Below are 27357 nucleotides of genomic sequence, written 5' to 3' on the forward strand. Positions count from 1 at the left end.
AACATTAATTTGAGGATATTGCATATTATATTGGACATGCATATGCCTATTAACTACATATGTATAGTGTGAGACATGTAAATAGAAGTATGAATGGCCATATTTTGATGTATGCCACCTGGGATGTGACTGACACTGAAACCAGCTACATTAAGCTGTTCTGTCATCTAATAATCATAATCAATTAAATCAGTGTTGATGCTCATTTTTAAGGGATGTTTTTGGGGTTTTTTTAATAGTAATGCACATTACCTTGATCTAATATGTAGTATCAACGTGGTGGGAGATGCACTGTGTAGGGACTGTACATAGAAATAGAAACAGAGAAAGTGATGAACCAGTAGGTTGTAGTTACACAACTCAGTCACAGGATGGCGCTGTGTTATGAACAGAGGCGGGCAGTCGTTTGTTTACACTTGTTGCAATGGCGACCATCACTGAACTCAAATGCGGTAAGCGCTCACTTATTCGTGTTTTTGTCTAACTTACTACAGCATCTTTATAGCAAACTAGAATACATAAACGACTGATAACTTAACTGGATACGTTAATGAAAGTGCCGGCAACACCGGTTAGCTAAGTTAGCTTAAACAACAACATGACGCCATCATGTGCGTGTCTCCATTCAAAAATCCAACAATTTTGAAAGCCAAGCGTCCCTCGCCTTCAGGAAATTGAGCTCTTAAAGTCACTAAAAGGCAACTGTAATGCTGAAATCTTTATTTCAGTTCGGCATATGTAAATACAACCTAGGTACCACATAATTCAAGGTTTTCTTGGATTTCACACTGCTCACCCACTGTAATAAGTTAACGGTAGCAAGCTAGCGGGGTTAATTAACCTTAGGTTAGCTGGGTTACCTCTGGCCAAAGATGATTGTAGGGAAATGGTGAAGTGTATTTCTTGAAGGCAGTTTGAATAACCACATGTATTCCGATTTTAAGAGTAGTTCCCAGTGATTCTGATACGATATTGAGTCACGTTTGAAGAGGTATGTGTTTTTGACAATAAATGATGAGCCATTAAATTCGCGAATTAATGAGTAGAGCACGGCACACATTTGAAAAGAGCATAAGTAACACGAGCTTCCGGTCGTTTGCTCGTAGTTGGAGGGTCAGTTAACAAACTTAATATTTGACATCTTTTTAAATACAATGAAACCTGCATATTTTTAGCCGTGAGGGAGACGCTGGAGTCCCGCGGTGTGCTGGGCCAGCTGAAGGCTTGTATTCGGGCAGAGGTGTTCAGCGCCCTGGATGACCAGCGTGAACCTCGTCCGCCCCTGTCCCACGAAAACCTGCTCATCAACGAGCTCATCCGGGAGTACCTGGAGTTCAACAAGTACAGATACACGGCGTCAGTGCTGACAGCAGGTGGGTGAAACCAGTGATTCTAACAAACTATAACACAGAGATTCGTGATTCACCACATTTACTGAATGTGTAGTGTCCAGTAAATGATTGTGACATGTTTTACTTGATGCACTATGTGTTTGTTCTGGCTTTACAATGCCCATGAGACTGATCACTTTATGGTAAATGTGTAAAAACTGTTTTCCAAAGTTGGGAAACACTTGTTATTCCAGCTGCTGTTCAGGGAACTTAACCAATCACTATCGGTATTGTAACAAAATGTACCACTTCTAAACTCAGCTCTGTTTGTTTTCTCAGAGTCGGGCCAACCTGAAGTTCCCTTGGACAGACAGTTCCTGGCAAATGAGCTGAAAGTCACAGAGGACGCAGGCTCCAAGTCTGTGTAAGTCCAGCCTGCTGTCCAACACAGTGTCCAAATATTTACTGCACTCTCTGGGGTTATTATCACTTATGGGATAGAAATATCAAAAGCTCAGCCGAATCATCATCCCCATCATCATAGCTTCGTCTTGAAATGTCCAGAGATTTTCAATCACTTCAGCTTGTCCCCACCACTGCTTTGGAACAACACAACGATTAGTTTTTATGTGAAATTCCACATTTCTCTGGGGTGTCTTAGGTCAGCACACAACCAAAAAACACACAATTAGCCATTTGAATGAGTGTGTACCAAGGACCTGGGTCTGATTCTGGCCCAAGACCTTTCACCTATTTTTTTCTTGCTCAGTTTGTCTGTTGTTGTTTTTTGTATTTTTTTTGAGGTTTCACATTTTATTTTCCAGACCGCTTCTCTATGGCTTGGTGGGCCACTTTGTGAACAGTGATAAAGGTGGGAAGGCTTTTGTGCGGGGATCCTCTCTACCAGCTGGTACTTCTGCCAGCAGCACAGTGCCTGGACCTGATGCCTAAAAGTCGATGCACTGATCACTGGAACAGCATGGACTTCAAACGCTTTTACACTCCAATAGATGACATGAGACGTTGCAGCATCTTGTAGGATTTTAGAGATATAATCTTCTTCTCCATGTTTTTCGTGTAGAAGTGTGTAATCTGTGGGGATTACAGCACGGACTCTGTGAATTCTGCTGATCTGATAGAAATGCTCAAAGCCTTTGTATTGTTTTTTTACTGTAAAATGATCCCTGATGGCCTTTTTTTGTATATATGGTTTTACGTTTGGCACCAGTCAAGGTGGCACTGCAGTAATCCAAAGGTTTGTTTGCTCAATAATTCAGGTTTGATACTTTTATATTGTCTTCTACTTGTTCAAAAATAAATGTTTTATATTTATCGGTTACATTGACTCAAAATTGTTTGTGGAAGTGCTACTAAAATGGCTACCACAAGGTGGCAGCCTCACCAAAGAAGAAGACTGCTGCTGCCTGATCACTGAAGAGTCACACTTTGTTGAATCCTCACCACCATCTGTTCATCTCTTACATGTGGCATTGTGCATAAAAACAGGGTCCCCTAATTGCATTAATATTGCTGATAAAATGATGTTATTGCTAACATGTCAGTTCAACAATTTAAAGTTTATGAGTTAACTTAAAGGGCATTGCTTTCAGCCTGTATTTGTGTTACGCTGAGCATTTGCTTTATGCAGTGTAAACCACGCAGCACAGTTCAAATAGTGCTAAATAACCTGCACCTGAACTTTTCTAAATAAACTTGGTTACTTTCCTGTGATTGTCTTAACATTTCTGGCACTCATTGTGTTGGTCTGAGTGGCCAAACCCACCCGCGGTACCCCTGCACCCTTTCATTTGCGCTGGGCTGCAATGTTTTCATTAGTAATACCTCATGATTATGAAGCTCTTCGTCTCGCATAGCTGATAATCCACATGCTGCTGAGTTGAATGGAAAGTTCTCCAGATTTATTTATGTAGCTTCTCTTCTGTTTGTTCACCCCTTTTGCCGTGTTATCTGCAGCTTAGGAACTGGGACCTAATGACCTTCATAATAGCTATGATAGCAACATTACAATTTCACTAACTGTGAAGGAAAAGAAAGAAGGTCCGTCCCAAAAGATGCACCAACACCTTTGGGACACACAAACGTCCTCTTCGACAAGCTTGTACTCTTTGCAACTCACTTCCTGTCTCGCCATTTAAGGGAACTTGACTTTCTTATCTCACAGGACTTAAACCCAGAGTTTCTGGATCTGATCATCTACAGGGTTGGACATTTATTTCACAGCCTGATTTGTACTGATGTTGGTAGACATTAAGTTGCACTGCTTCTGTCAACTGTAGCTTAATCCATGTCTAAATAGTTTTAAGTGTATTTATCCCGTCTCTTCTAACATATCAGCATCCCTCATTCTTGACTTTGTGGCTCTGATAGATGAGATCATAGCTCTCAAATTAGTTCCCTGAAAGAATGAGGTCATACGAGTTGGCACACAGTGTGTTCTGCTGAATTTAAAGGTGCACTTTGTAGTGTTGGGGAAGAAATTTTGATCAGAAGAGAAAGATCTTCAATTAATTACTTTTTTTATGCCTAAACAAACCAGATAAACAAACTGACCTTAAAGGACAATACAGTTTCATACTGTTTTACTTTGTTTATATTTGGCGGACCCTGCCACCTTTCTAGCTTCAAACAGTGTTCTGGGACCTTATTTTCCTCTGAGAACAGCTTGTTTATTCAGTTATTGAAGAAATACATATTTTTGAGTTTATATTATCATCTCATTCATCCCCTTTAACAATGCAATACTGTAAAATATGAGTCTGCTTTTGAGCCATGACCCATCATTAAGTTTCAGTTTAAGCAATACAAGGAAAAAAGGTTTGGGCGTCCCTGTTCAGGGTCCAGAACTGTGTGCTACGCCCCTGATCGTAAAGCACCCCCAAATCCTTTCATTATTCTCCAGGTTCAGCTTCTCTGCTCGTTGATTCTCAGTGTATAACATAACTAGTATTATAACATTCAAACTGAAGTTGCCTCGCTAAAGCACAAAAGAACAGCATATTTTTTTTTACTTTACATGAAAAAGCTGACTCTGAGCCAGTCCAAGCTATAATTATCCAACAGGCGATTATTGTGAAGTAATGTGATGATCTGAGGCAGCGTACCTGCAGCTGCTCTTGACTTCTTTTCAGCTGTATTTCTATCTTGGACAGCTGGTACAGGGTGTCGACGTGAGCTCTGCATCTGGCCCACCTTTTTTTAATTTCTCTTTTGAGGAGTCCATCTTTTTCTCCTCTTGGAGCTGGCTCACCTCCACCTTGATTATGAGCTCCTGAAAAGAGCCAGTCCAACACAAGCTGCTAGAATCCAACAGGTGATTAGTGTGAAGTAAAGTGATGATCTGAGGCAGCGTACCTGCAGCTGGTTGGTGTTGGGGATGAAGCTTTCCTGAGCATCACATCTGCTCCTCGCCTGCTCCTCACTCCTCTTCAGATCTTGTTCTGTCAGAGCCAGCAGGTCGAGGGTGGGCTCCACGTGGGCTCTTGTTATGGACCGCCTTTTCCTGATGGCCTTCTTGAGGAGGTCATCCTTGTGTTCCAGCTTCTGTTTGAGCTGACTTGCCTTACTTCACGTATTACAACTTACTAGCCCAGAGCCCACATTCTTAAACACATAAAACAAGTCTGTGATGAAATATCTCAAGTGCGTATCAGATTTTCAGAGAGCTGTTTGTATAAATTAGAGGAAGCCTGCATCACGCATGTACATCAAACGTCTGGTTCTGTTTCCAGCTTCTTCCAGCAAGTTACCACAGACGCCAGATATCACAAATATCAACCCTTATGGCCAGAGGTGAGGTTAGAGGATCACTACAGTCGATAGGCTATATCCTCTAGGAACCATCAATGTCTGTACAGTGTTTTTTTCAGAATCTATCTTGGGTTTCACCAAATACAGGAAGATGAATCCTCAGGAGAATATGAATGTCAGTACAAAATTTACTGACAATCCATCCGCTGTTTGTTGAGATATCAAAGTGGTGGAACGCACAATTGGCTGACACCACCATCCTTAGAGCCAAACCACTAATCTATCTTAAAACATGTGGAAAGTCCCCTCACAGTGTATTTTATCACATCAGTATTTATCTGTATATATTCACTGACTGTCTGAATGACCTTCCTAAGTAGAGTAAACTTAATAACCTCCGTTACATGCATCCACATATTAGTATTTACATCCAGCCAAAGACTGGATTTAACACTTGCTCTTCACACTACAATACTCCATTGATGTTAGTATGTGCTATTGAAGAAATAATTGTTCTTCTGTGTGCCAATCAATGCTCGTCAGTATCCAAAAACACAGTTTTTCTCTTTGATGTTGTGGAGCAGGAGAGATAAACAAGATAATAAGGATTCGTTAGGCAACTTATTTGTACAGTATATATTTACTCATAATGCCGGATCACTTGATCATTGTTCATTCAATAAGTTAGTCATGACACTGATGAGATTATGTAGGTGTGAGGATGGAGCTGAAGACCGGAGAGGGAACACATTACTCACACTGTTACTGCGTACATAATGCAAACATGTATTTCATTTAAATTAGTTGCATTGGTTTTGGTCTGTGACCTTGGGAATGAACACTGTTGCTTGTTATCACTGATTTGGGATATGTATATAACTGACCCTATCACCTCACCTGTACACTGTGTGTTTGTTTTAACTTTAAAAAGTTAGTGTTCGGGCTGCCTTACAAATTTAACCTGACTGAATTTAAGAATACAAGTTGAGGTAAGTTTGTAGTGATTCAAAACAAATCAACGTCATAAAAAAACTTGATATTAATTCAGTACATAAATTCTACAGTTCAGCTCCTCTGTAAATCTCTACTTGAGAAAACATAATCTTATTATTTCTGGTATCAGCTGGTGTCGACCTAAAATATCGAGTGTATCTATCTTAGTTATGTCTATATTTTACAACTGTAAATAACAGCTAGCTACTCCTGTTGGAGTAACAGCTCACAGTTAATTGTTTAAAAGTATCATCATTCACATCATCATCATTGACTGAACTTCAATAACCTTTATCATGGTTAGCGATGTTTTCTTTATTGTAAAAACAAACAACCATGACTTATCTTAAAATGTATTAAAGACACACAGCAAGCTTTCATTGTATGTTCTCTTCAAACTATGAATAAAAGACTCTCAGGAGAGTTTTAACTCTCAAACAATGCATGCTGGAGAGTCTGCTAATATACTGATATTTAGAAATATATTTTAATGAGCTGATTTGCCACTTTGGGCAGCAGACTTTGTAAAGACAACACTGGCATATTATCACCTTTTAAGTCGATGCAGCTAAAGCATTAGCAAACAGTTTCCTATTCGCACATCCAGCAGACAAGGAGCATCGTTAGCATTTATTTGGGGTTTTGTTTGTATCCATCTGAAGAATCTTCAATACTCACGTTCCTCTTTAACTCTTACAAGCGAACTGCTGACTTCATCTGCACTTTGGTGCTGAGCAGAGTGTACAGTGTCTTTTTAGCCTGCTGATGCTACGAGAGTAAGTAAGGACTTTTATTTATATAGCACCTTTTGTTAGCAGAGACATCACAAAGTGCTTCACAGAGGAAATATTTATAAAAAAAATTCATGTGATATGAAATACAATAAAAGCAGGGAAAAAATAGAGAAAATTATACAAAGTCAAATCTGTAAGCAGATGGATCTTGAGCTGTCTCCTTTAGTTTTTAAGCCTAGATCGAGGAAACAAACCCCGATCTGAGTACCTTAAATACATGCTGGTGACATAGGGCTGGAGTAGATCTCTGATGGAGGCATGTTATACAGAGCTCTATAAATGATTGCTAAAACTTTAAACTGGATTCTGTATTTGATGGGGAGCCAGTGGAGAGCAATCAAAATGGATGTCCCATGAGCCCTTTGAGAGGACCTGGATTTTGGACCACTTGCGAACGATCCTGAGGCAGTTAAAAAGGACTTCTGAATTCCTCCTTCATCCACGAAGGCTCATAATCGGCTTGTCTCATAACATGCACCCACACAGACACATGGGAACGCAAACATTCAGGCAGGGAGAGAGGCTCAAAGACCCAATCGCCAATACAAATGTTGGCATAGTATCTTTGCAAAACCACAGATAAGTTAAAACTTTATGTTTGTATTGGTTGAATTTTCAAAATGTTCTCCTCTCACAGTGCTGTGCTCATGCTCTTGTTAGGTTTAGGCACAAAAACTACTTGGTAAGGGCTAGGAAAACATTATGTTTTGGTAATTAATGCTGGTTTTGGTCACCACAAACACGTCTGGAAATCGTCCTGAGGTTGTCTTAACAATATCCAGTGGTGTCCCACTTACAAATCTTGAAACGCAGACTCAAACGTTGGTAACTGCCTCGGCAGCCTTGTGGCCCCTAACCCCGCCTCCATCCCCTCCACCTCTGCACATGAAAGTCAGGTAATAAACATGTAATGTCAATGTGATATGACACATGTTGTAGACATGTCATTATGGTATGCGGCCTATGACTCGTGCAAATTTTAGCGTATCTGTGGTTTGCAAAAACGCTGCCAACATTTTTATCCCAGCAACTGGGCTGGTTATATTTCAATTTTGACTAAATGTAGCCTGTTTGTAGTTTCTGAGTTTTGCCAGTTCTGCATGGAAGATAAATATCCATAAATGTTTTCAAAAATCATAGAAAAACAGGCATTTGAGGCATTCAACTTTCCATAGTATAACTTTCAAATCCAAACTTTCAAAATGCATCTTGACGGAGCCTCTGATGGCGAGTAGCTGTAAAGATGAAATGTGACCATTTACCATCAGCGCAGCCCGAGCAGCAAGATTTAATGTACACTTAATTCAGATGTAATGCACACTTAGCTCTATACAGTGTCCTGATTTATTGCTTCTTAGGCCCATCAGCAGGGATAATGTGTTGTTTAATGCATGTGCAGCTAAAAAAAGAATCACAGCGAGCCTCATGTGGGACATTTGGCGTGTGAATTTACACCATTTCCTTGGAGCAAACCTCTTCTTGCCCTTAAAGGCTGTGGCCCTGAGGCGCCCAGTTCGTTGGCACCAGATACGAGCTTTCTCTCAAAACTGGCTATATAAGCGGAGGAAGTTAGACAATGGTACATGATTATCCAATTGGCAGTTTGCCCTATAATAGGTAGCATTTCTCCTGCACTGTATAAATGAGTTGTGTGTTAAAGAGACAGCTGTATAAATACTATTGAATGCAGTGGTCGTTTGACTCAGCTGAGCGAACTGATGTTTGCCCCGGGCTTGAATTAGAATGCTATTGCATTCCAGCAGGGTCAAACATATCCATAAACATATTTTCTCTCAGATAGATGGCCTTCTATGGACATGAGGGTGAAGAAAAACATTAAACATACTGTATGTTTGTAAGAGATCTCTACATTACAGTTCATGCTTTTATCCACCATCTTGTGTTGAAAAAAGGTCCACAGTCAGCTGTTTAGTTGTGAGTGATGTGAGTCAGTCATTACAAATGTTGTTTTTTAAATATACGGTGAGCCTGAAATTAGATTATCCAGTACGATTCAAAGTAATTCCTTTCAAATTAGATTAACTACGATTGATTTAACCATCCTTCACACAGACTTTTTAACCATGTTCACTCCCTTCGCCTCCTCTCCTCCCTGTCACCGTCAGCTTTTCAGCGGTTTATTCATTGCCCCGAGGAATCACTTAGAGGTTATTCTCCGTCTCACACAACCGGGGGAGGATGAACGCTTTGACTAAAGTCTAGGGCAGAGTCATTCTGTCAGCACACAGTGCCCCCATAGTTCCACTTAATGCTTTTAAGGTTGTTGTCCTCCCTTCTCCTGGCACACGTCACCATACGTACATCACTTTAAAGAGAAATACAGAAGTGACCTTTTCTCTGACAGCAGTCAAAGAGGAATGATACTGTAATATGCCTGTGGGGGTTAGAATAAGGAGCAAAGCAGTGAAACGAAGTTAAGTGCAATACGAAATTCATCCGAAATACAGTATATACAGTGCAGTATCCCTCTTGGACTGACAACATATCCCTTAAATGCCTCGTTGTGCTGCACAAAACCATACATCATAAAACCATAAGCCATTTGTCTGTCACAGCTAACTACAGGTAGGTTAACAGCTTTGTTTGTTTGAGCAATGATATTGCTGCTGGACCATATTTAGTCACTGGGGCTCGGGGTGCTTGCGTCTGCTAGACTTTGAAAGTAACACAGAAAGCTGCCGAGATTCCACACAGACCCCACTGTCCTTATATGGCACACACTGCAACCTCTCTGTTCACTGTATCTGCTGCTTTGTCTCCCTCTCTCCTCCTCCTCCTCCTCCTCCTCCTCCTCCTCGTCTCCTTCTTCATCCCTCCCTCTGCCTTGCCTCTCACCCTGTCTCCCTGAGTTTTTCAACCCCAGTTTCTCCTTCGTTAACGCCACCCCGCCTCCTTGATGTTGGCCAGAGGGAGCCCTAAGGTCCTCGATGTTGGTCTTTGGTCTGTCATCAGGTTTCACACACGCACACACACACACTCACACACACATACACACACATCGGTGCCTGTCTGGAACAAAACAGGCCCCGGCTATCAACCAGCTGCTTGATTTATTGGAGCAAATAGATCGGTGTCCTTATATAGGAAGTTCCATTGGAAGGAAGCTGGAAACAGGAGGGATGCAGCAGGGGAGGGATGGAGGAGGGCCGGGCCGTTTGGGATAGTGGAATGTGTTGTGCGTAATGGTAGACTTGTGTGGGATGTACACACACAGAAAGACTCACATTCGTTGTGTGAATTATGAGTTTTGTATTCGGGGGGGAACCTCTTGGAACAGTTACAGTAAAGGGGGATTCCTGTGCTGGGGACAGCTTGCCTTATGAGGAGTAGGAGCAGATTGCATAATGTAAAAAAAAAAATAAAACCACAGGGTGTGGGATTGTAGCAGGCATGTGATGTACTATATACTGTATGATCCTGAGCACAGCAAAAAAAGACTATAGGTGCTAAAACTGAAAATACAGTATGCACCTCATCATTATAACATGTACAACCTCACCTATGAGGAAAAATAAATAGTCATTAGGCCCTTTTCACAGAGGACATTTTGACATGTCAGAGTAGTAAAAGCACAGGTGTACATAATAACATTAACGATGGCTGAATTCCATTGTGCATACATATCTTAATGGGACACATCAATAGAATGGGGCCATCGTTAATGTTATTAGTAACACCTGTGCTTTTACTGCCATGACAATTCATAATGTCTGCTGTAAAAAAAAATGCTATCAGGCTACAAGGCAAAGTCTTGCTTTCCTGCATTCAAAATGTTACCAAAGGTAAAGTAATATCAGCATCCATTAAGCAGCAGAGTGAACCCATTTAATCTAGATAATATACCGTATTTTCTGATCATATGACATATGGGGTGCTAAGAGATCAGATCAATGACGTCATAGTAACTAATACATGTTTTTTCTATTAATTTCAATGACCAGGATAGAATCTACTAGTTATTAACAAGACAGACGGCAAACTTGAATAGCTGCAGTCAAAAAAAACAGCAAGGAGATGACGAGTGAGAGAAATTCCCCCGACTGCCTTAAAAAAGTCATATCATTTTGTTGTTGAGTCAGAAGAAACATTATGGACTTTATGAAACGCTGTCTATGACATATTCTTCATTATTTGGACCTTTTTGTAAATTTGGCAAGGGTGTAGATTAAGTTATTTCTTTTTGGGGGGGTAAAAGACATTGTGTCTCTTTGTCCCAGTGATGTATGCGTTGGCCTATTTACATACAGACTGCAGCGTGATGGTTTTTGTAATGCCTCGTTTTAAGGGATGCTGCAGCCTCCTCAGCACCCCCACTTCCTGCGTCCCTGTTCGCAAGTCAAATCCTGTAGGTGTAGTGCAGTAGAAATATAAAGTAACAAGTGCAAATACCTTCCTATTTATTTACACTGACTGTTATTGTTATTAACGTGTTATCAGCAGGACTATCTGCTCCATTCAGCAGCTCTTCATTCACATCATACCTACTGTACAGCTGCTGGTGTCGGTACTGCGCATGTCCTCTGCCTCAGGGATGCTGCCTGTCTGCCTGTCCGCCTGCCTGCCGCGAGACGATGCTGGAGGAGGAGGTCCGGCTCGTGCGGCTCCTCCCTCGCGCAGCAGTGCGCAGTTTAAATGCTAAAGCTGTGAATGAGACGGGGGTCATTTGGACTGTTCGTTTATTGGAGTACCTCGTCGTCAACGCCGGCCGCTCCAGACCCTGACTTTCCAAACCCAAAGCTCCCCTGAGCACACATTTCTGCACATTATGTGAGTATTTCATTCACTTTGGAGTTTTCTTTCACGAGTAGTGATGCTGTGGTGCACTTGTCATCCCTCTCACACTTTGCTAACTTGAATTGCGTTCGAGGAATGTATATTGTTTTATGTGCGTGTTCAGATAATGCATTCAAATATGGAACATAACTGTATTATTCTTTACGTGTACAAACAGCTTTAGCTTACTAGCTTTTTGACAGTATGTCCTTGTTTGCAATTTCTGTCCCTTCTTTTAGTTACTCAATTAAGAAAATGGCAGGTGTCAATGTGTACTGTACATTATGCACTGAGTTAATTAATACTAGTCATACAAGCAGAACTACATTTGCGTGTTACTTCAAGTGTTTTCGACAGTGAACTGGCTCTAAACGCTGTAAAAATGATGCTGCGTTCACTGCACCACGCTGCAGCGAGGATGAAAGGGGAAGTTATGTCTGAATATCTCAGTGAAGATGCAGGCATGCCTAACCATGGCGTTTCCTGTTTTCCTAATATGGTTGTATAAAGCTGCTTGTCTGACAAGCTGTTGTGGCTGAAAATGCAAACACGACAGTGAGAACTGACAGTTGTCACATCACATCACCAGTGAAACCAGTATCAGTAATGGCTTTGAAGGTGTTTATTTAACTTTTCTTGAATGTTTGTTCTTTGCATGATTATAGACATTAATGACTAGCTCAGTAATATCCACAATGATTATGCCTGCACCTTTGATCTGTGATTGAACATTGAGGCAGTGCTAAACGAGAAGGAAATCACGTGTTCAGAGTGTATTTGGTTGTCATACGTGTATTTCAGTGGACATTTCTGCAGTCAAAGATAAAGTAGGACCTCTACTCTAATGGGACAAATAAAGTGTCATCATGAGTTTACTTTAGTCTTCGTGATTTAATTATTTTCATGATGTAATCCTAATCATTGTACAAATGCATGGAAATCCTAATGTGTCAGTGTTTATTAACAAGATGATAACAGTAAGGATGTTTGTGGAGCAGCCCAAAGAGGAAATGAGTAAAATCATTCACAGGCCCTGTAGGTCGACCTCTTTCAGCCCCAAATAGAAAGGTCGCTGAGTCTCCGGGGTGACATTTCCACCAGTTTATTATTATTTGGAATAGAGATTCTAAAATAAAGTAATATCATATGACACATCATAGATTTGATTTGTTTTTCGTCTTCTCAGCCTCAGTGTGATATGTTTAAGAATCATGGCCAACATTTAATGATAGTGAAGTCACTGGCTTGCAATGAATTAAGCAGGGAAGTCAGTTTGTGTTGTTTGTGTATTATTCTCAGGAATTTGTGGTATAACTGTGAGAAGATTAATCATAATGCAGTATGGATAGTTTAGTCTCATGTGAGCCCTTGTCATCCTTTAGATTTCCAGTCAGCCCGTATCAACCTGTTATCCTGTCAACCCCACTTCAGACTGCTGTCTTCAAGATATGCTGGCTGAGTACAGAGCTGTGTTGACACAACAGAGAGGGAGAGGGGAGTCTTTAGAGGTATTAAGCCACAGCGGTGAGGAAAGTTAAAGGGGCTGACGAAGACGACATTGATTGGCTGCGCACACTTTGACACGAGGGGGGTGAGGGGGTGTCAGGAAGAGCCTGTTTACATTAATCGATCATCAAAGCATCAGCTGGCCCCTTGATTTTTTCCTCAGCTCACTGGGCGTATCCTCAGGCTCTGCAGTTTTTGACTAATAGGAAGTGTCTGTCTCTGTCTCCAGGTAATATTTATGCAATATCTTTCAGTAGTTTCTGGGTGGTTTGGTTTGGCTGCTCCCTGGGGTACATTTATAGGCTTTCTCAGGAGGCTCAGTGGCAGAGTCTCACATAGTTCCCACTCAATTAAAGTGTGTGCCAACCTCAGTGTACAGAGGGATGGAGGAAGAGGAGGAGGAGGAGGGGGGTGAAGTAAAAGCCTGTGGAGAGGAGAGACTCATTGTCTTTAATCCAGGAAACACTACGTTTTTATGATATGGTTTAAGTGTCATATTTAACTCACTAATGGCAGATTATGACAAATGATGCAGAACATGGTGACACATTTGAAATATTTCCTAGAATGGCTGCAACTAAGGACTGTTTTCATTATCAATTAACCTGACGACCATTTTCAAGATTGATCAATTAAACGTTTTGTCTATTAAATGACTAAAAATGGTGAAGAATGCTCATCACAGTTTCCCAGAGCCCAAAGTGACGTCTTCAAATTGCTTCATCTCTCCAACCAACAGCAAAAGAACCCCGAAACTCTTTGTTCACTATCAAAAAACACAAAGAAAAGCAGCAAATGTTTGATATTTCTGCTTGAAAAATGACTGAAATGATTAATCAATTTTCATAATAGTTGTTATTCAGTTATCTCTTAATCGACTAATTGATTATTTGACTAATCATTGCAGCTCTATTTGCTACCAAGGTGTATTTCTTAATTATTATTATTAATTTAGTTATATAGGTTATGTCCAGGTTCAATTCCTGCACCTACTCCTGTTTGCATTTCACAGTGCCTCCCTCTGCAGGCACTACTCCCACACATGGCTGAGTCTCAGACACTTGTTCATAATTCAGCCACCGCCCGTTGCATTTAAAAATGAATGCCGCTTAGCACCCATAAGAAGCATGATTGTTAAAGCCCCGGGCCCCCCTCAGGCTCTCTGCCTCGCTGTTATCATTTTGGAGTAAACGACGAGGCCAGCCAGAGACATACTATTCCCTATATGGGCTTTGTTTGGGAGTTCACTTGCCTTGCTGTTTAGGTCCGCAGAAAAAGAGTCCTGCTTCAGAGAAGGGGCCCATATATGGTCATCACAGCACGAGACTGAAGCCTCAGAGCACAGAGACAGGGAGAGAGGGGGAGAGATGGAGGGGAAAGACAGGGAGAAATGGATGTTGTCAATTAAGTAGTGACTTAATGATAGCGTATGAGTAAATTCCAGCAATCATTAATGGTTTGGAGATATGTTTCCGATAAAGCCGCTGAGAAAAATGTAGTGTTCTTTGTTTTTGAGTTAATTGAAATCAATTTCCCAGCCTCAATCTTTCTATCTAAAGTAGGGAGGCGAATTGTTTGTGCGTTTCCCCTGTGGCATGTGTGAAAGTGTAGGGTCGAGAGGGGGTGGAGGTCTGTGAGAATGACTGTGCACTGGATCTCCCCAGTGGACGAAACATGTCCGCTCTTTGATTTACAATCAAGGGCAGGAGGCAACTTCAGTCACATGTCTCCTATACCAAGGAGTCTTCACTTTATGCAGGGTTTAGTTAAGCCCGTGCACAAACTGTTGTTTTACTCAAAAGGAAAACAGGACACTAGCAGCAGGGTTTTTTTTTATTTGCAATGGGTTATATAGAGTTGTGAAATGTTTCTGTAAGATACTGTAATTCATGCATCGTTACAAAATCATGACCTGTAAATGTTGACCTTCTGTTGTAACCTCATTTCCTGCCTTCCTGTTCGACTTTGTTCTTTCATGCCTCTTATCTTTCCTACCTTAATTCCTTCCTTCCTTCCTTCTTTCCTTCCTTTCCACCTCCCTTCGACATTTGCTTCCATTATCGTTCACTCCTTTCCAACATCCAATTTTTCTGTTCCCTCTTACAGTCGGTCCTCCACCTTAACCCAAGATGTCCAAGAAGGCCCCAACCGAGGACGAGAAGTTCCTCTTTGTCGACAAAGACTTCCTGAACAGCCCCATGGCTCAGGCCGACTGGTCGGCCAAGAAGCTGGTATGGATCCCATCAGAGAGGCATGGCTTCGAGGCGGCCAGCATCAAGGAGGAGCACGGCGACGAGGTGCTGGTAGAGCTGGCCGACAATGCCAAGAAGGTGACGGTCAACAAGGATGACATCCAAAAGATGAACCCGCCCAAGTTCAGTAAGGTGGAGGACATGGCGGAGCTCACCTGCCTGAATGAAGCTTCTGTGTTGCACAATATCCGCGAGCGGTACTTCTCTGGCCTTATTTATGTAAGTATAAAGTAAAAACATCCCACACTCATTCACTCACACCCTAACAATCTGTAACTGTACACAGATGTTTACCCTTAAACCTAATCTTCTCATGTTAATTCTCATGCAAAGATGAATGCAAACACACCTAAATGCACCTCTTTAAAAACAGCATGAACAGCCAAATGTCCTGATATTTGTGAGGTTTTACAGTAATCCAAGCTTTCTTTATTTAAGTCCTACTAATCATGTCTTCAAACATGCTCATTTTTTAATGGTCCTGTCTCTCAGACATACTCAGGCCTGTTCTGCGTGGTGGTGAATCCCTACAAAATGCTGCCCATTTACTCAGAGAAGATCATTGACATGTACAAAGGGAAGAAACGACACGAGGTCCCCCCTCACATCTACTCCATTGCTGATAATGCCTACAGGAACATGATGCAAGGTAGGAGGTTTCCACTGCTCCCATCTCTCTATGAAATCTATTTCACTCATTTTCCTCTGAGGAAGCATCAGCATCACTTTAGGTCCCCTCTTTGTGAAGTTTTCATGCAAATCACATCAACTGGAACCATAAAGAAATGATCTAGGGTTGTGTGTTTCTAGCTGTATTAGCTCTGTGGTGTGCTGGTAACATGTTCAGAGTTACTCACTGCAATCTCAATAAACAGACATTTGCATGAATGAAGTATGTAGGCAAAGGACAAGATTTTAATATCGAAAGGGTTCTGGTTTCTATTTGTAGTCCGATTAGTATTGACCATTGACTTTGGTTGCACACAGGTTAACAGTTTGTGTGGAGAGCAAGAGGCAGAATGCATTGGCTAAAACGCAATTTCACAACGTAGCAGCTATTGTTTGATAGCGATTAAGCTTTTTATTAACTTTCTTTGTGAAACTTGTAAGACGTGAAATAATCTGGTAGTAGACATTTGTCTCACAACACCAACTCCATCCTTGTGTCTCAAGTCGATAATCAGACTGCAAACAAAAACGAGCACAAGGACGAGGGACGATATCCGTTATTCTTATATCCTATATCCCAGAGTCTAAATTGTTGTCTGACGGCAGCCTACTGGGTCCAAGATTTCTCTTGATCCAGCAACCTCCCACAAAATTGATCAAATCAAATGAAAGGTTAAATCAAACATTATCAATTTTGGAAAATAACTAAGCCTCCTCTGTTTTCCTGAGATTTCTGTCAAACTAAAGTGTTGACTGGTAGCTTTAAGAGCGTGCTGAGGGTGAGCTGTGGTATCAGCTGTGAAAAGTCTCACTTCTGTCTGAGTGCTGACAGCTGCCAGCATTTAGCGCTGTCATGTTGACAAAGTGGTTAGTAAAAACCACAAACTGGCCGACGCTGTCAGGCTCGATAGTTTCAAATGCAGAACTGTGTTTATTATTGCGTACAGTCCAAAATCAGCCTGTCTGCTGTCAGCTCATTACAAAGTAATTTGGCTACAGAAACAAGTACAAAAGAGTATTTTATGGCCTATTTGAGAGTCAGTGTCTTGTAGAGGTGACGATAGTGTCGTTGGCAGAGTCGTGCTTACTGTAAATGGCTCCTGGAGTGGTCCAACTTCAGAGCAGCTGGTTTCCCATAGACTCAGTATCTTGTGTTTCCAGGGGGCCGTGCCCACTGGACTTCATGTTGACGTGAGGATGTTCTCTCAGAGGAGTTGACATCTGGATTGAGAGATGGGTGGAGGGCAGTAAAATGTTTCCTGTTTCAGCAGGCACTCCTTCATTCAAACTTTCTAACTGTAGTTTTTTCTCCTTTGGTCAGTATAAATACCAAAGATTTTTTTTCTTGTGAGAGAAATTAGAGTTTAAAGGTCCTATTAAATGGGTTTTAGACTGTACTTCTCTTCCATGGTTTGATGAGTTTCCCAATGAAGCAGGATGTTTGGACGGGATTTACAGCAAAGCTAGGAAGTAATTGTTTAGAGAGCTCAAAAGAAAGTGGAATTATCCAATCTTCCGAAACCAAACCACCCAACCCCTGTGTCTGCGGAGAGAGCTGCCAGAGCTGATGGTTTTGTTGTTGGAGGTTGAATACACACCTTAAACAGATGATAACACTGATACTTCTAACTAACCAGCTACAAATGGATATAACAGAAAAGATTTTACTCCAGAGACGATGAAAACATGTACTGGATGTATTTTTTTCACAAGAATTGATTTAGAAGGGATTTAGATGTAGAAGTATCTTTAAAAGGTTGGGGTTTTTTTAATCAAATGGACAGTACTGTTCCAAAGAAAAGCATAAACTCACTTTTTTCAATATATCAATATACTTAATGTATAGAAAGCTCAGTTCTCACCTGCTAGCATTTCACTGTCATATGAATGTATTCCAGTTCTGATAAAATACATGATTATCTCCACACTGATCATTGATCTGATACATTAGAACATATTGCTGCCACCTGCTGTACTGATGTTGTCACTTTCTGGTCATTCCCCAAATGATTGACTGGCTCACCAGTCAGCCCTCCTTTTTTTAGGAGATTCTGTGACCAATCGAAGACCAAACAGCATCGTTAAAGCAACGTTTAAAGGGAACCAATTTAAAGTTTATGGTGCCATTATTCTATAGCCATTACAATGTGCAATCAACATCTACTTCATACATTTGCGTTAAAGCATTTTAGCTACAACATACTATGCTATGCAAGTGTATTCAGACACACTATAAAAGCAGTTGTTCCATTCCTGTGGTGGTCTTTTTAAGTTAATTTGCATACATATTATTGGGCATTGTGGTGCTAAAATGATATCAGACGAAGCTCATGATTATATGAAAAGAAGGAGACTAAGAAATGCAGCTGCAACAGTATCCAGCTCTAATCAGTTGATGGATTTACTATAACATCACACTGAATGTTTAGATTCTGCTCAGTTTGCCGAATTCTTTCAGCATTGTCAATATAAATATCCTACATCTACTTTGGGTCCTTTACAATGTGGATTAATGCTTAATGCACTCCCTGATTTTAAGAAGGCAACTGCCACTAATATGTCTACATTGGAGGATTTTCAGTTCCACCAGGCTGGTACACAGGAAATTATTGTATTTACCGCTACAGCCATTGCGTGTAAACAAGTTGTCAGAAGTAAACAAGAAGGAGGAGGATTGATCGGTGTTTGTGTGAGTGTTTGGATTACACTTCGTCAGATCATCCCTGCAGAGGAATCCTTACAGCTGCAGCTTGGAGAGCATTTCAGTTTACGGGAGAAACACACACTGGTAACCACCCAGGACACTATGTGAATAAAAATAGGTGTGTCTTGATTTGCTGCATTTATTTTAGACTAAACAAATCAGATGTTTACTTAGGCTATGATATATGAAATGACATTTGACAGTAGAGCTTGTGGACCACCCATTCAGTTTACAAGTTTAAAACATGGCCTGTTACAACAATGTAAGAGACTGAAGTCTGCAGCAAAAGCAACGGCAGTATGGCCACTTAACACAACCCGGACTCCAAAAAGGGAACGTTGTGTAAAATGTAAATAAAAACAGAATGAACTGTGTTTACTGACAATGGTTTCACAAAGTGTTCCTCAGCCCATGTAGCAATATCCTTTATATAATTATGTGTTTGACAAAATGGTGAAAAGTCACCTTGCTTGTGAACAAGCCTTTCAACGATGCCTTTTTCATACCCAGTCATGATATTCTCACCTGTTATAAATTCACCTGTGGACTGTTAGAGCAACTTTCCCGGCCTTTTGCTGCTCCTGTCCCAACTTGTGTAAAACCTGTTGTTGGGCATTTATTTACAAAAATCAATGAAGTTGATGAAATATAACATTAAATATATTGTCTTTTCAATTGAGTATATGTCAAAAAAGATGACATAAAAGAAGATATGTCATATTACTTTCTGCTTCATTTGTGTTTTATGCGGTTTTGATTCAGAGTTGTACATGAAGAAGAAACACAAACTCTAAAAGAAAGGTAACAAACACTTAATAAAAATCCATCACATAAAAGTGAATCTTGTAAAAGGACTTTTAAGATGTGACTTAAAATGTGCCAGAGATTTAACCACAGTGAGCTCTTTAGACAAGTTGTTTTAAAGCCCGGGATGCCTGGCTCCAAGATAAACCTCCAGCAGGGATTGTCTGACATGGGTTCAACATTTCTGTCAGGGCCCAGATGTGGTTTGTTACTGTTACTAATTTTTTGAGGTTTTAATTTGCTAGTCTCCTATTGTGATCAGTTTTTTGAACAGGCAAACTTGTTTTTGAGTCTTGAAGCTCTTTTAAAGAATATTGTATATCAAAGAGCAGTAAAGCTTCAGGATAGTCTTACAGTCATATAGTAAAGTGCTTTCACAGACCCACAAATACCAAAAGTGTGAGAGTAAAGCTGCACGTCTATGAATCCCATTTTAGTCTTTACTGTATACATTGTGGTTGGCAGGAAGTTTGTTATTGTTGATACATTAGTGGGATTTCCCATGAAATCGGGACTAATGATGTAGGATGTTATGCACTGAGTGCTGTAATATCAAAAGTTCACATGTTAGAGTGGAAGTGGTGCATAACTACAGCAAATCCAGATAACACTGTCTAAGCTTTTAAGCATTCTTCCTGCAGTCTTGGCTGTGATCCCATTCCTCTGAAAATGTGCTTCAGTCTTTGATGTCAAGGAGATAAAAATGTGAAACTCCAGCAGAGAGTTTGCTGTCGCCCTGCAGGAGATGACTGATGTGTTGCTTTCTGTGTTCCCAGTGTGTTTACAGTGCTACAAGACAGGTGCAAAGACACTGACACTCCCTTGTAATCAGATTTTCCTTAATATTTTACAGTGGAAAAACTGGCCCTGCTCTCGCAGTGTCTGGCGCAAGACTGAGTTTTGTTTTTGGATGTTTTACAAAAGCTCACAACTCTGGCCACCTCTCTTTATCTCTCTCGGTCTCTCTCGGTCTCTCTCTCTCACTCTCTCTCTCCATCTGCCTTAATTAGGTAGTGCAGAGAGGGAACAGGCTGCATTTTGTGTATGTAAGGAATGAGACGCAGTGGAACAGCAGCCAGTGTCAGAGTCCGTGCTAGTTTACAGTTCAAGACAGTTTGTGTTGCACTGTAACCGTGCACACACACTCAAAAGATTCAAAGGAAAATGTATGAGAGTGTATGAAAATGATGACACTGCACAAAAATTAATGCTCTGCACTTTTCATGTTCCCACATTTTCGCAGTGCAGCTTCAAGGTGACATTAACTGAGAGTTTTCGTTTCAAAAAAACTACCAGCAAAGTTATCGTTTCTTTTAGCTGTACTCCCACAGGGGGGTTGTATTGAAGGATATAGTTACACAATGGCCTTACATGGACTCAGCGTATTCTCCCAGGAGTATTCTTGGAGACCGTATAATGACTCATTGCTCAGCACATTCAGAATTGAATTTCATGGTTACAAATCAAAGTATTTGTGGAAGTTCGATGTTTCTTCAGCCTCTGCTGAGCCTTGAACTAAGTCCCAGTTGGCGTATTAAGTTTAACACGAGATTGATCTTTATTCCTGGAGAAAGGCCTGTGGTTTCACATGTGGTACACATGTCCTCATGCCAAATAAAGTGTAATACAGTGAAATACTGTACATGTTTGTGCATTTGGTTATTGCAGATTCCTTGGGTTTACCACATCATTTTTACACCTTTATAAGTGATCTGGGCATGCTGTATATTTATGAATGACTTGTCATAAAACATGTCTAAGACTATAAACTTTCATTGTTTCTGCAGATCGTGAGGACCAGTCCATTCTCTGCACGTAAGTAAAAATCTGTCGAAGGAAGGCTGTGTGTGTGTGTGTGTGTGTGTGTGTGTGTGTGTGTGTGTGTGTGTGTGCTTATGGTAGAACAGTTACATAATGCTTGTGTAAACAAAGAGTTAAACAAATGAGATGCCTCTCTGCTCTCTCAGCCTAAACCAGCAGAAATCATTCATAATATAACTGATAAAGGTTGTTGCTGGCTGGATGCAGAAAGTTTGGGTTTTGTTAGATTATGTTGCATAAATCGTTTGTTGTATTCAAATGGAACCAAGCTGGATGAGCGTTGCTCCCAGAGGGCTGTGGCCTCGCTCGCCTCTCAGATCCTTGGTCAGGAAGTATGCCCTGCATCCTGATGAGAGCAGCAGATTAGCTCTCCAAATGTTTGGCCTCCATTTTGTTTATTTATTTTTCTTTCAAACTAATTATTGAGAACTTTGACTGGGGCTTCGGACATTCAGGGACAAATTATCTTCTATTGTCTGGCAGGAACAACCTGATCTTTGAACTGGCCTGAACTTGACTTTAATTCATAGAAAAAAAATTAATGAACCAACCATTCACTCCATATTCTCTATTGCTTATTTTTTAAGCCACTTAGGTTGCTCTTCACAAATTTTTCACTCTCGCATACCGTACATCAAATTGGCTTGTATTCTATGTTTATCCACTGTCCACTTCCACTAAAAATGTACTACATCTGACATCATCACAAGGACAACTTAAGAGAGGGAGGACTTTTTTGCATTAAATCATACAAGTATAGAAAGACTGAATATGAACAAGAAAAATAAAAGAACTGCAACCTAATTGGACATTATTGTGTTTTTCTTTTAGTCCACTGCAGTGATTTAAAGTGGGTGATTGATCATGAGCTGGTACAGCTTCACATACATATTGCAGTATTATCTTTATTATCTTTGAGTTAACAGTAGCACCTTTGCTGCTCAGCATCCAGTGGTCCCAGTTAAGGAAATGGAAGGAAGGGCTCGCCCCCTCAGGGCTCTTTCTACTCTAAATCTACAGCCTTGATGCCAGGATGCTGCAAATTCTTCAATCACATCAGACCATTTCCTCAACTATCAAGCTTTCTTTATCAGCGGGGAACTTTGGAAAATGTTGCTAGTAGCACGAAGGTTATGGCTTACGGTTATGGTAAAGCAGTTGTGAACTTAATGAAGGCTGTCTAATGCTGACGTGAGAAAACTTAAATGAAGCATTATTTAAAATTGGTTAAGAGAGAGGTTGAACTGCTTAGATAGCCCGCATGTGACCCTGATGTTATGCTAGCATTGCAAGATCATAGGTATAGACAATGGGTCTATTCTGGTATCACTTCCATATGCAGGATTGTTGATAAATGTGTGTTTTATAGTTTTGATAATCTATTTCAGACAAGGTTGTAATCCAAGAGAGCCCCCAACTGTTATTCATATGTTTTTTGATTCCTATAACTCAGGAAGCATCAAAGGCCTTATCAGCAACTTATACTGTTGCATCACATCACTGATAAGGACTCTAGAGACTATGTGAAACAATGATGGGAAAAAGAGTTGGACACTGAAATAACTAAAGTGGCTGAATGCCTGGATAACACAGTCGTCCTCCAACAACTCCCAGACATGGAGAAACTTTTTTATGTGAAAACCTGATTTATTTTCTTTCACTCCCAAACAGAAGTCTAAAGAAACTGGTGGTTAGCTTTGTTGCTGAGGGAATGTGAAGAGATCCGGGTTGATCCCCTATTCAGACTTTCTGGAAGGAAATGGCAACAACAAATGTGGTTTTAATATCAGTACAGTATTCTGATTCCTTTGTCTTGGACATATTCCTGTCAAGTAATTATGTTGCCTATGTCCTAAAGGACTCGCTGGCAGCAAGTAAAAAGGCCATTATAAAATACTGGCTTCAGAAAAACTGTCCCATGTTTTAAAGAAAGGGGTTGTTTTTTTGTTTTTAAAGTGATAAATTGGAAGTGATGTGATACAATAGAGCAGAAATGCAGACCCTGGCTCTCTGTGGATCATTAGTTGGGTCCACACAGTCACTTTCAGTTTGAGCTCCTGCTGGTCTAGGCCCGGAGCCATATATGGGAGAAATATTTCTGCTGCGACACAAGGAATGTCATGTATGACGTTCTCTTCCTGCATGTGTACACATGCGTTACATCCCTCCATACCGTATGTACTTAGGCTGTATTGTTTATGTTTTTACAGCTGTCAATCATAGAGGCCGCACATCTCTATAGTTTAAAGGAAGGAGGAATTTGTTAATATGTTTTCACAGGAGACTCATTTTTGGGATTTCCTGTTATACGTTGCTTGTAAGGATTACATGCTTCTGTATAGACAAAAAACACATATAATCAGCCATGTATGGTGTCGAACTGGCTGCAAGGCTGTTGAGGGATTTCAAGCATCCCTACTCAAAACTGCAGCAACACTCTTCATAATAATGAAAAAACTAAAAACAATACACAACACCTCGTTCTATTGGTTTCATCTCCAAAATCCAGGAGAAGATCCCTTGAATAGTGTATTAGTTAGCTTAATGAATAAGTTAACCATAACAAGGTGTCAGGTTTGAGACATACTCAGCGACCAGGGCAGAGATTCTACATTTTGTCATAGAGACGTTATAAAAGTTATATAAAAATCCTCATGATTTGTCCTTTTTGTACACACACCACCACAAATGACAACCTAAAAAAAATTATGATAACTTTGAAAGGACACCTCTCTTATGTTATACCTCTCTTATACATTATCATAAAGAACATAAACGTAGCATACATTGCGGTGCTGTCTACTCTATTGTACTTTTGGTCACTGGGTTTATTCTGGTGATTCTGGCAGTGATTATATTCCTCAAATTCCTCCACACAGTAGCAACAGTTTGCCATGGGAACAGCTGGGAGCTGACTAAATCCATTCTTGAGATGTTGACATTTCATCTGAGCCGGGTCACCAATTTCCTGGGTCTCATATTTATTGTGTGTGTGTGAAAGAATGGACTGATGGGATGGACATAGTGACCATAAAGTGGCTTGACGTTGCCGAAGAGTGCACTCACAGCCTTCCCTGACCCTGATGGGGACTTGAATGCATCACATTTTTTTCAGCAGTTAAATCTTAATTTTTTATAATTTCTTTTTTAAATCATGATAAAACATGATAACACATCTGAATATAAGAACTACGGTCCCTCTTGTAAAATATAATGTAATCCATTCTGCCCTTTCTAATAATCTAATTCTCATTATTGAAACCTTTACTGATGGTAAGCAGAACACGCAGGAAGAGACAGTTTGATGGACCATGTGGGGGAAAAACTCCCTTCTGCATTTATTTTGCACTAACAGCTGCCTACAGTAGGAGCCTGGATGTCGTACATCCTTAACAAACCTGAGCAGGACAGAGTAATTAGATTCCTCTCAGAGCTGCCAAGCCCTAACACAGGGAGCATCCCATGCCTTTTATGGACCCATGTCTGAGCATGTGTCTGTGTATTGGACTGCTGGCTGGTGGCTCTGGTATCGTTCAACTCTTTCTTTCTAAGCATCCAAGATCATTTTCTGGAAAGAATGTGCTCCTGCTCCTGTTTGAAAAACTTTGAGTTGTAAATATCATTTAACAGATAGGAATTTTTTTTCTTTTCTGTTTGTTGTGTGTACTAGTTTAAGGGCATCCATCATAAAACTCCTAATAATTTTGTACATGTTTCTTCCAACTATATACACACTGATTTTGTTGGCATCAGTTCTGTGACACTTACAGGTGGCTATTTATTTCAAAGAATAAATCAATAGTTTGTGAGAGACACTTACTCACTTTCTTGCAAAGATTTAGACCACACTCGCGTCTGTACAAAATAATTTGTCTTCAGCCAGCGGCCAGTTAGCTTAGCTTAGCATAAAGACTAGAAACATGTAAAAACCTAGCCTGGCTCTGGCCTAAAGAGTAAGATTTAGATGTCATACACCCCTCTCTCTCCCAGTGTTTCCTGTCTATCTCTACATTTTCCACTGTCAATTAAAGACAGAAATGTCAACTATTCAACTATTCCTTGAAATGAGCTAATGTAAGAATTTTAGTTTAAAACATTAAAACACCTAACCTGTCGTAAACGTTTAGACATTATGTCAAAGATGTCTATGTATTGTGTTACAGAGATACTGAAGTTGACATGCTGAACAACTATGCCCGTCCTGTCCCGTCCTGTCTCGTAATACCACTTTGTTCCTCAAGGGGCGATAGTGAGTCTCTGTAGTGTCCCGTCTGCCTCAGTCCAGCCCTAGAGGATGAAGTAGCGCTGCCACGGGGTCATATTGACCAAAATCATATGCTGATAGAAATGGAGACAGTACTTGGCCAGTGAAGGGGTGAAGTTTAATGCTGAGCTCAAAACATTTAATCTAGAATGATAATTAAACAGCTGACACACTAGTGCTAATGTTGAATTTTTAGCGACAGCCTTTGAAAGGCGCTTACTTGCCGCACAGAGCAAAAGGGGATGGGGCCTCAGAAGGGTCAGTTCTTAAATACAGCACCTACAAAGCTCTAAAATGTGTATTACTGGAGGCAATTAAATTTAAAGATCTAAAGTCACAGTTTCCTATAAATAGGTATGAAATATGACTGCTAAAGGATCTTGGAGTACAGGGATCTGTATGTATGTGTGTGTGTGTGTGTGTGTGATCAGCCTGAACAATAACATTATGCTTTGTGTCAGACGTTGTTGCAGCTACGTCTGCTGCACATGATTTTCATTCAATTAAAGTGGTGAACTGTTGTTGAACTGTGAACAGACTACCTGTCAGTGCTGCTTATCTTCTTGTTCTCTCTCGGTCCTTTTCACTATCTCTCCTGCATCTTTTAATCCCTCCTCTCTCTGTTTTCCTCTCAAGTGGAGAGTCTGGTGCTGGCAAGACGGAGAACACCAAGAAGGTCATCCAGTATCTGGCTGTTGTGGCCTCCTCACATAAAGGCAAGAAGGACAGCAGCGCTGTAAGTATCTGTGCGAAGAGGTCATGTTGTATTAAAAGTTTCGGTTCTGTCAGCCAGTTCCCTCACTCTTCAACATGTGTAGGAATCTGCCCAGTTTAATCCTGTATATCGCCATTTCCTCCAAATAGCAACAATCAGGAGCACAGTTTGCCTACGTGAGTAAAGGGGAATGCCTGGAGTGTTTTTGTTTGTAGTGTTTGTGTGTGTTTCTTCCTTAGGTTAGAAAAATGCATGGAGAAAGTTTCACTGAGATAGCCAGAAAATTCTTCTCTATTTTTAGTCTTTTTTTCTTACACCAAGGGTCAAGATCCCAAATCTTACTGTTCTTGAGTTAGAAGGTGTTTTACCCTAACATTCGTCCTTTCTGTATCTTACCCAAGACTTAGACTGCATGATCATCATCATAGTACTGAATCGAAGACACTCGAATGTTTAGTGAAGGACGTCTAGTGCTGTCTATTCCTAAAGTGGTGTATAATGTTGAGTTTCGTGTCGTCTTCTTATGAACACCCTCTCACTGCCAGCTGAGAGCAGATCAGAGCCTCGCTGGCAGTGAAAGGGTCTCTCACAGATCAACGAGCACAGTGTGAGCATGCCCATCTCCTGTTTTTATCAAACACAACTACCTACTCCTCCCCACCGTTCCCTTCCCTCCCCTCTTCCTCATCCTCCTACCTGCCATTCACCCTGAGGTGCGAAGGGTGCCTGGAGGAAAAACACCCAATTTTTTTTTCAACGCCCTGACTGGGCTGAAATGAGCTCAGTCGCCCTTTTAAAACGCTTCTTGAACAGCTCTGCAGACAGGATCATGCCTGAGTAAGATGGTGTCCCGGCTCCTGACTAAATGGTGATGTTTGTGCTATTGCTCTGACGTTGTTGGACTCATTTGCGGGTCGAAGCGATGATTTCCTTTGCTATTGA

General features: G+C 40.7%; 2 protein-coding genes across 4 annotated transcripts in view; both read left to right on the plus strand.

Annotated features, from left to right (window-relative positions):
• The first annotated feature begins 360 nt into the window (after positions 1 to 360).
• On the plus strand, positions 361 to 2670 carry cep20 (centrosomal protein 20). The gene is made up of 4 exons (XM_084380501.1): positions 361 to 452; positions 1176 to 1373; positions 1671 to 1755; positions 2156 to 2670. Exons 1-4 carry the CDS (start codon positions 425 to 427, stop codon positions 2280 to 2282), a joined length of 438 nt encoding a protein of 145 aa, XP_084236627.1. The 5' UTR covers positions 361 to 424; the 3' UTR covers positions 2283 to 2670.
• An 8904-nt stretch (positions 2671 to 11574) lies between these two features.
• Positions 11575 to 27357, plus strand: part of myh11a (myosin, heavy chain 11a, smooth muscle) — a 28887-nt gene continuing 13104 nt past the window's right edge. For 2 of the 3 annotated variants that reach the window (XM_084381428.1, XM_084381426.1), the window contains exons 1-6: positions 11575 to 11674; positions 15293 to 15657; positions 15931 to 16087; positions 21403 to 21430; positions 26337 to 26436; positions 26565 to 26591. In XM_084381428.1, the coding sequence (XP_084237554.1) occupies positions 15316 to 15657; positions 15931 to 16087; positions 21403 to 21430; positions 26337 to 26436; positions 26565 to 26591 (654 nt within the window). In that variant the 5' untranslated portion in view covers positions 11575 to 11674; positions 15293 to 15315. The remainder of the gene's footprint in view (positions 11675 to 15292; positions 15658 to 15930; positions 16088 to 21402; positions 21431 to 26336; positions 26437 to 26564; positions 26592 to 27357) is intronic. The other variant, XM_084381427.1, reaches the window with a different exon arrangement.

Source organism: Pagrus pagrus, assembly GCF_965226575.1.
Source record: "Pagrus pagrus genome assembly, chromosome: 2".
Taxonomy (NCBI): domain Eukaryota; kingdom Metazoa; phylum Chordata; class Actinopteri; order Spariformes; family Sparidae; genus Pagrus; species Pagrus pagrus.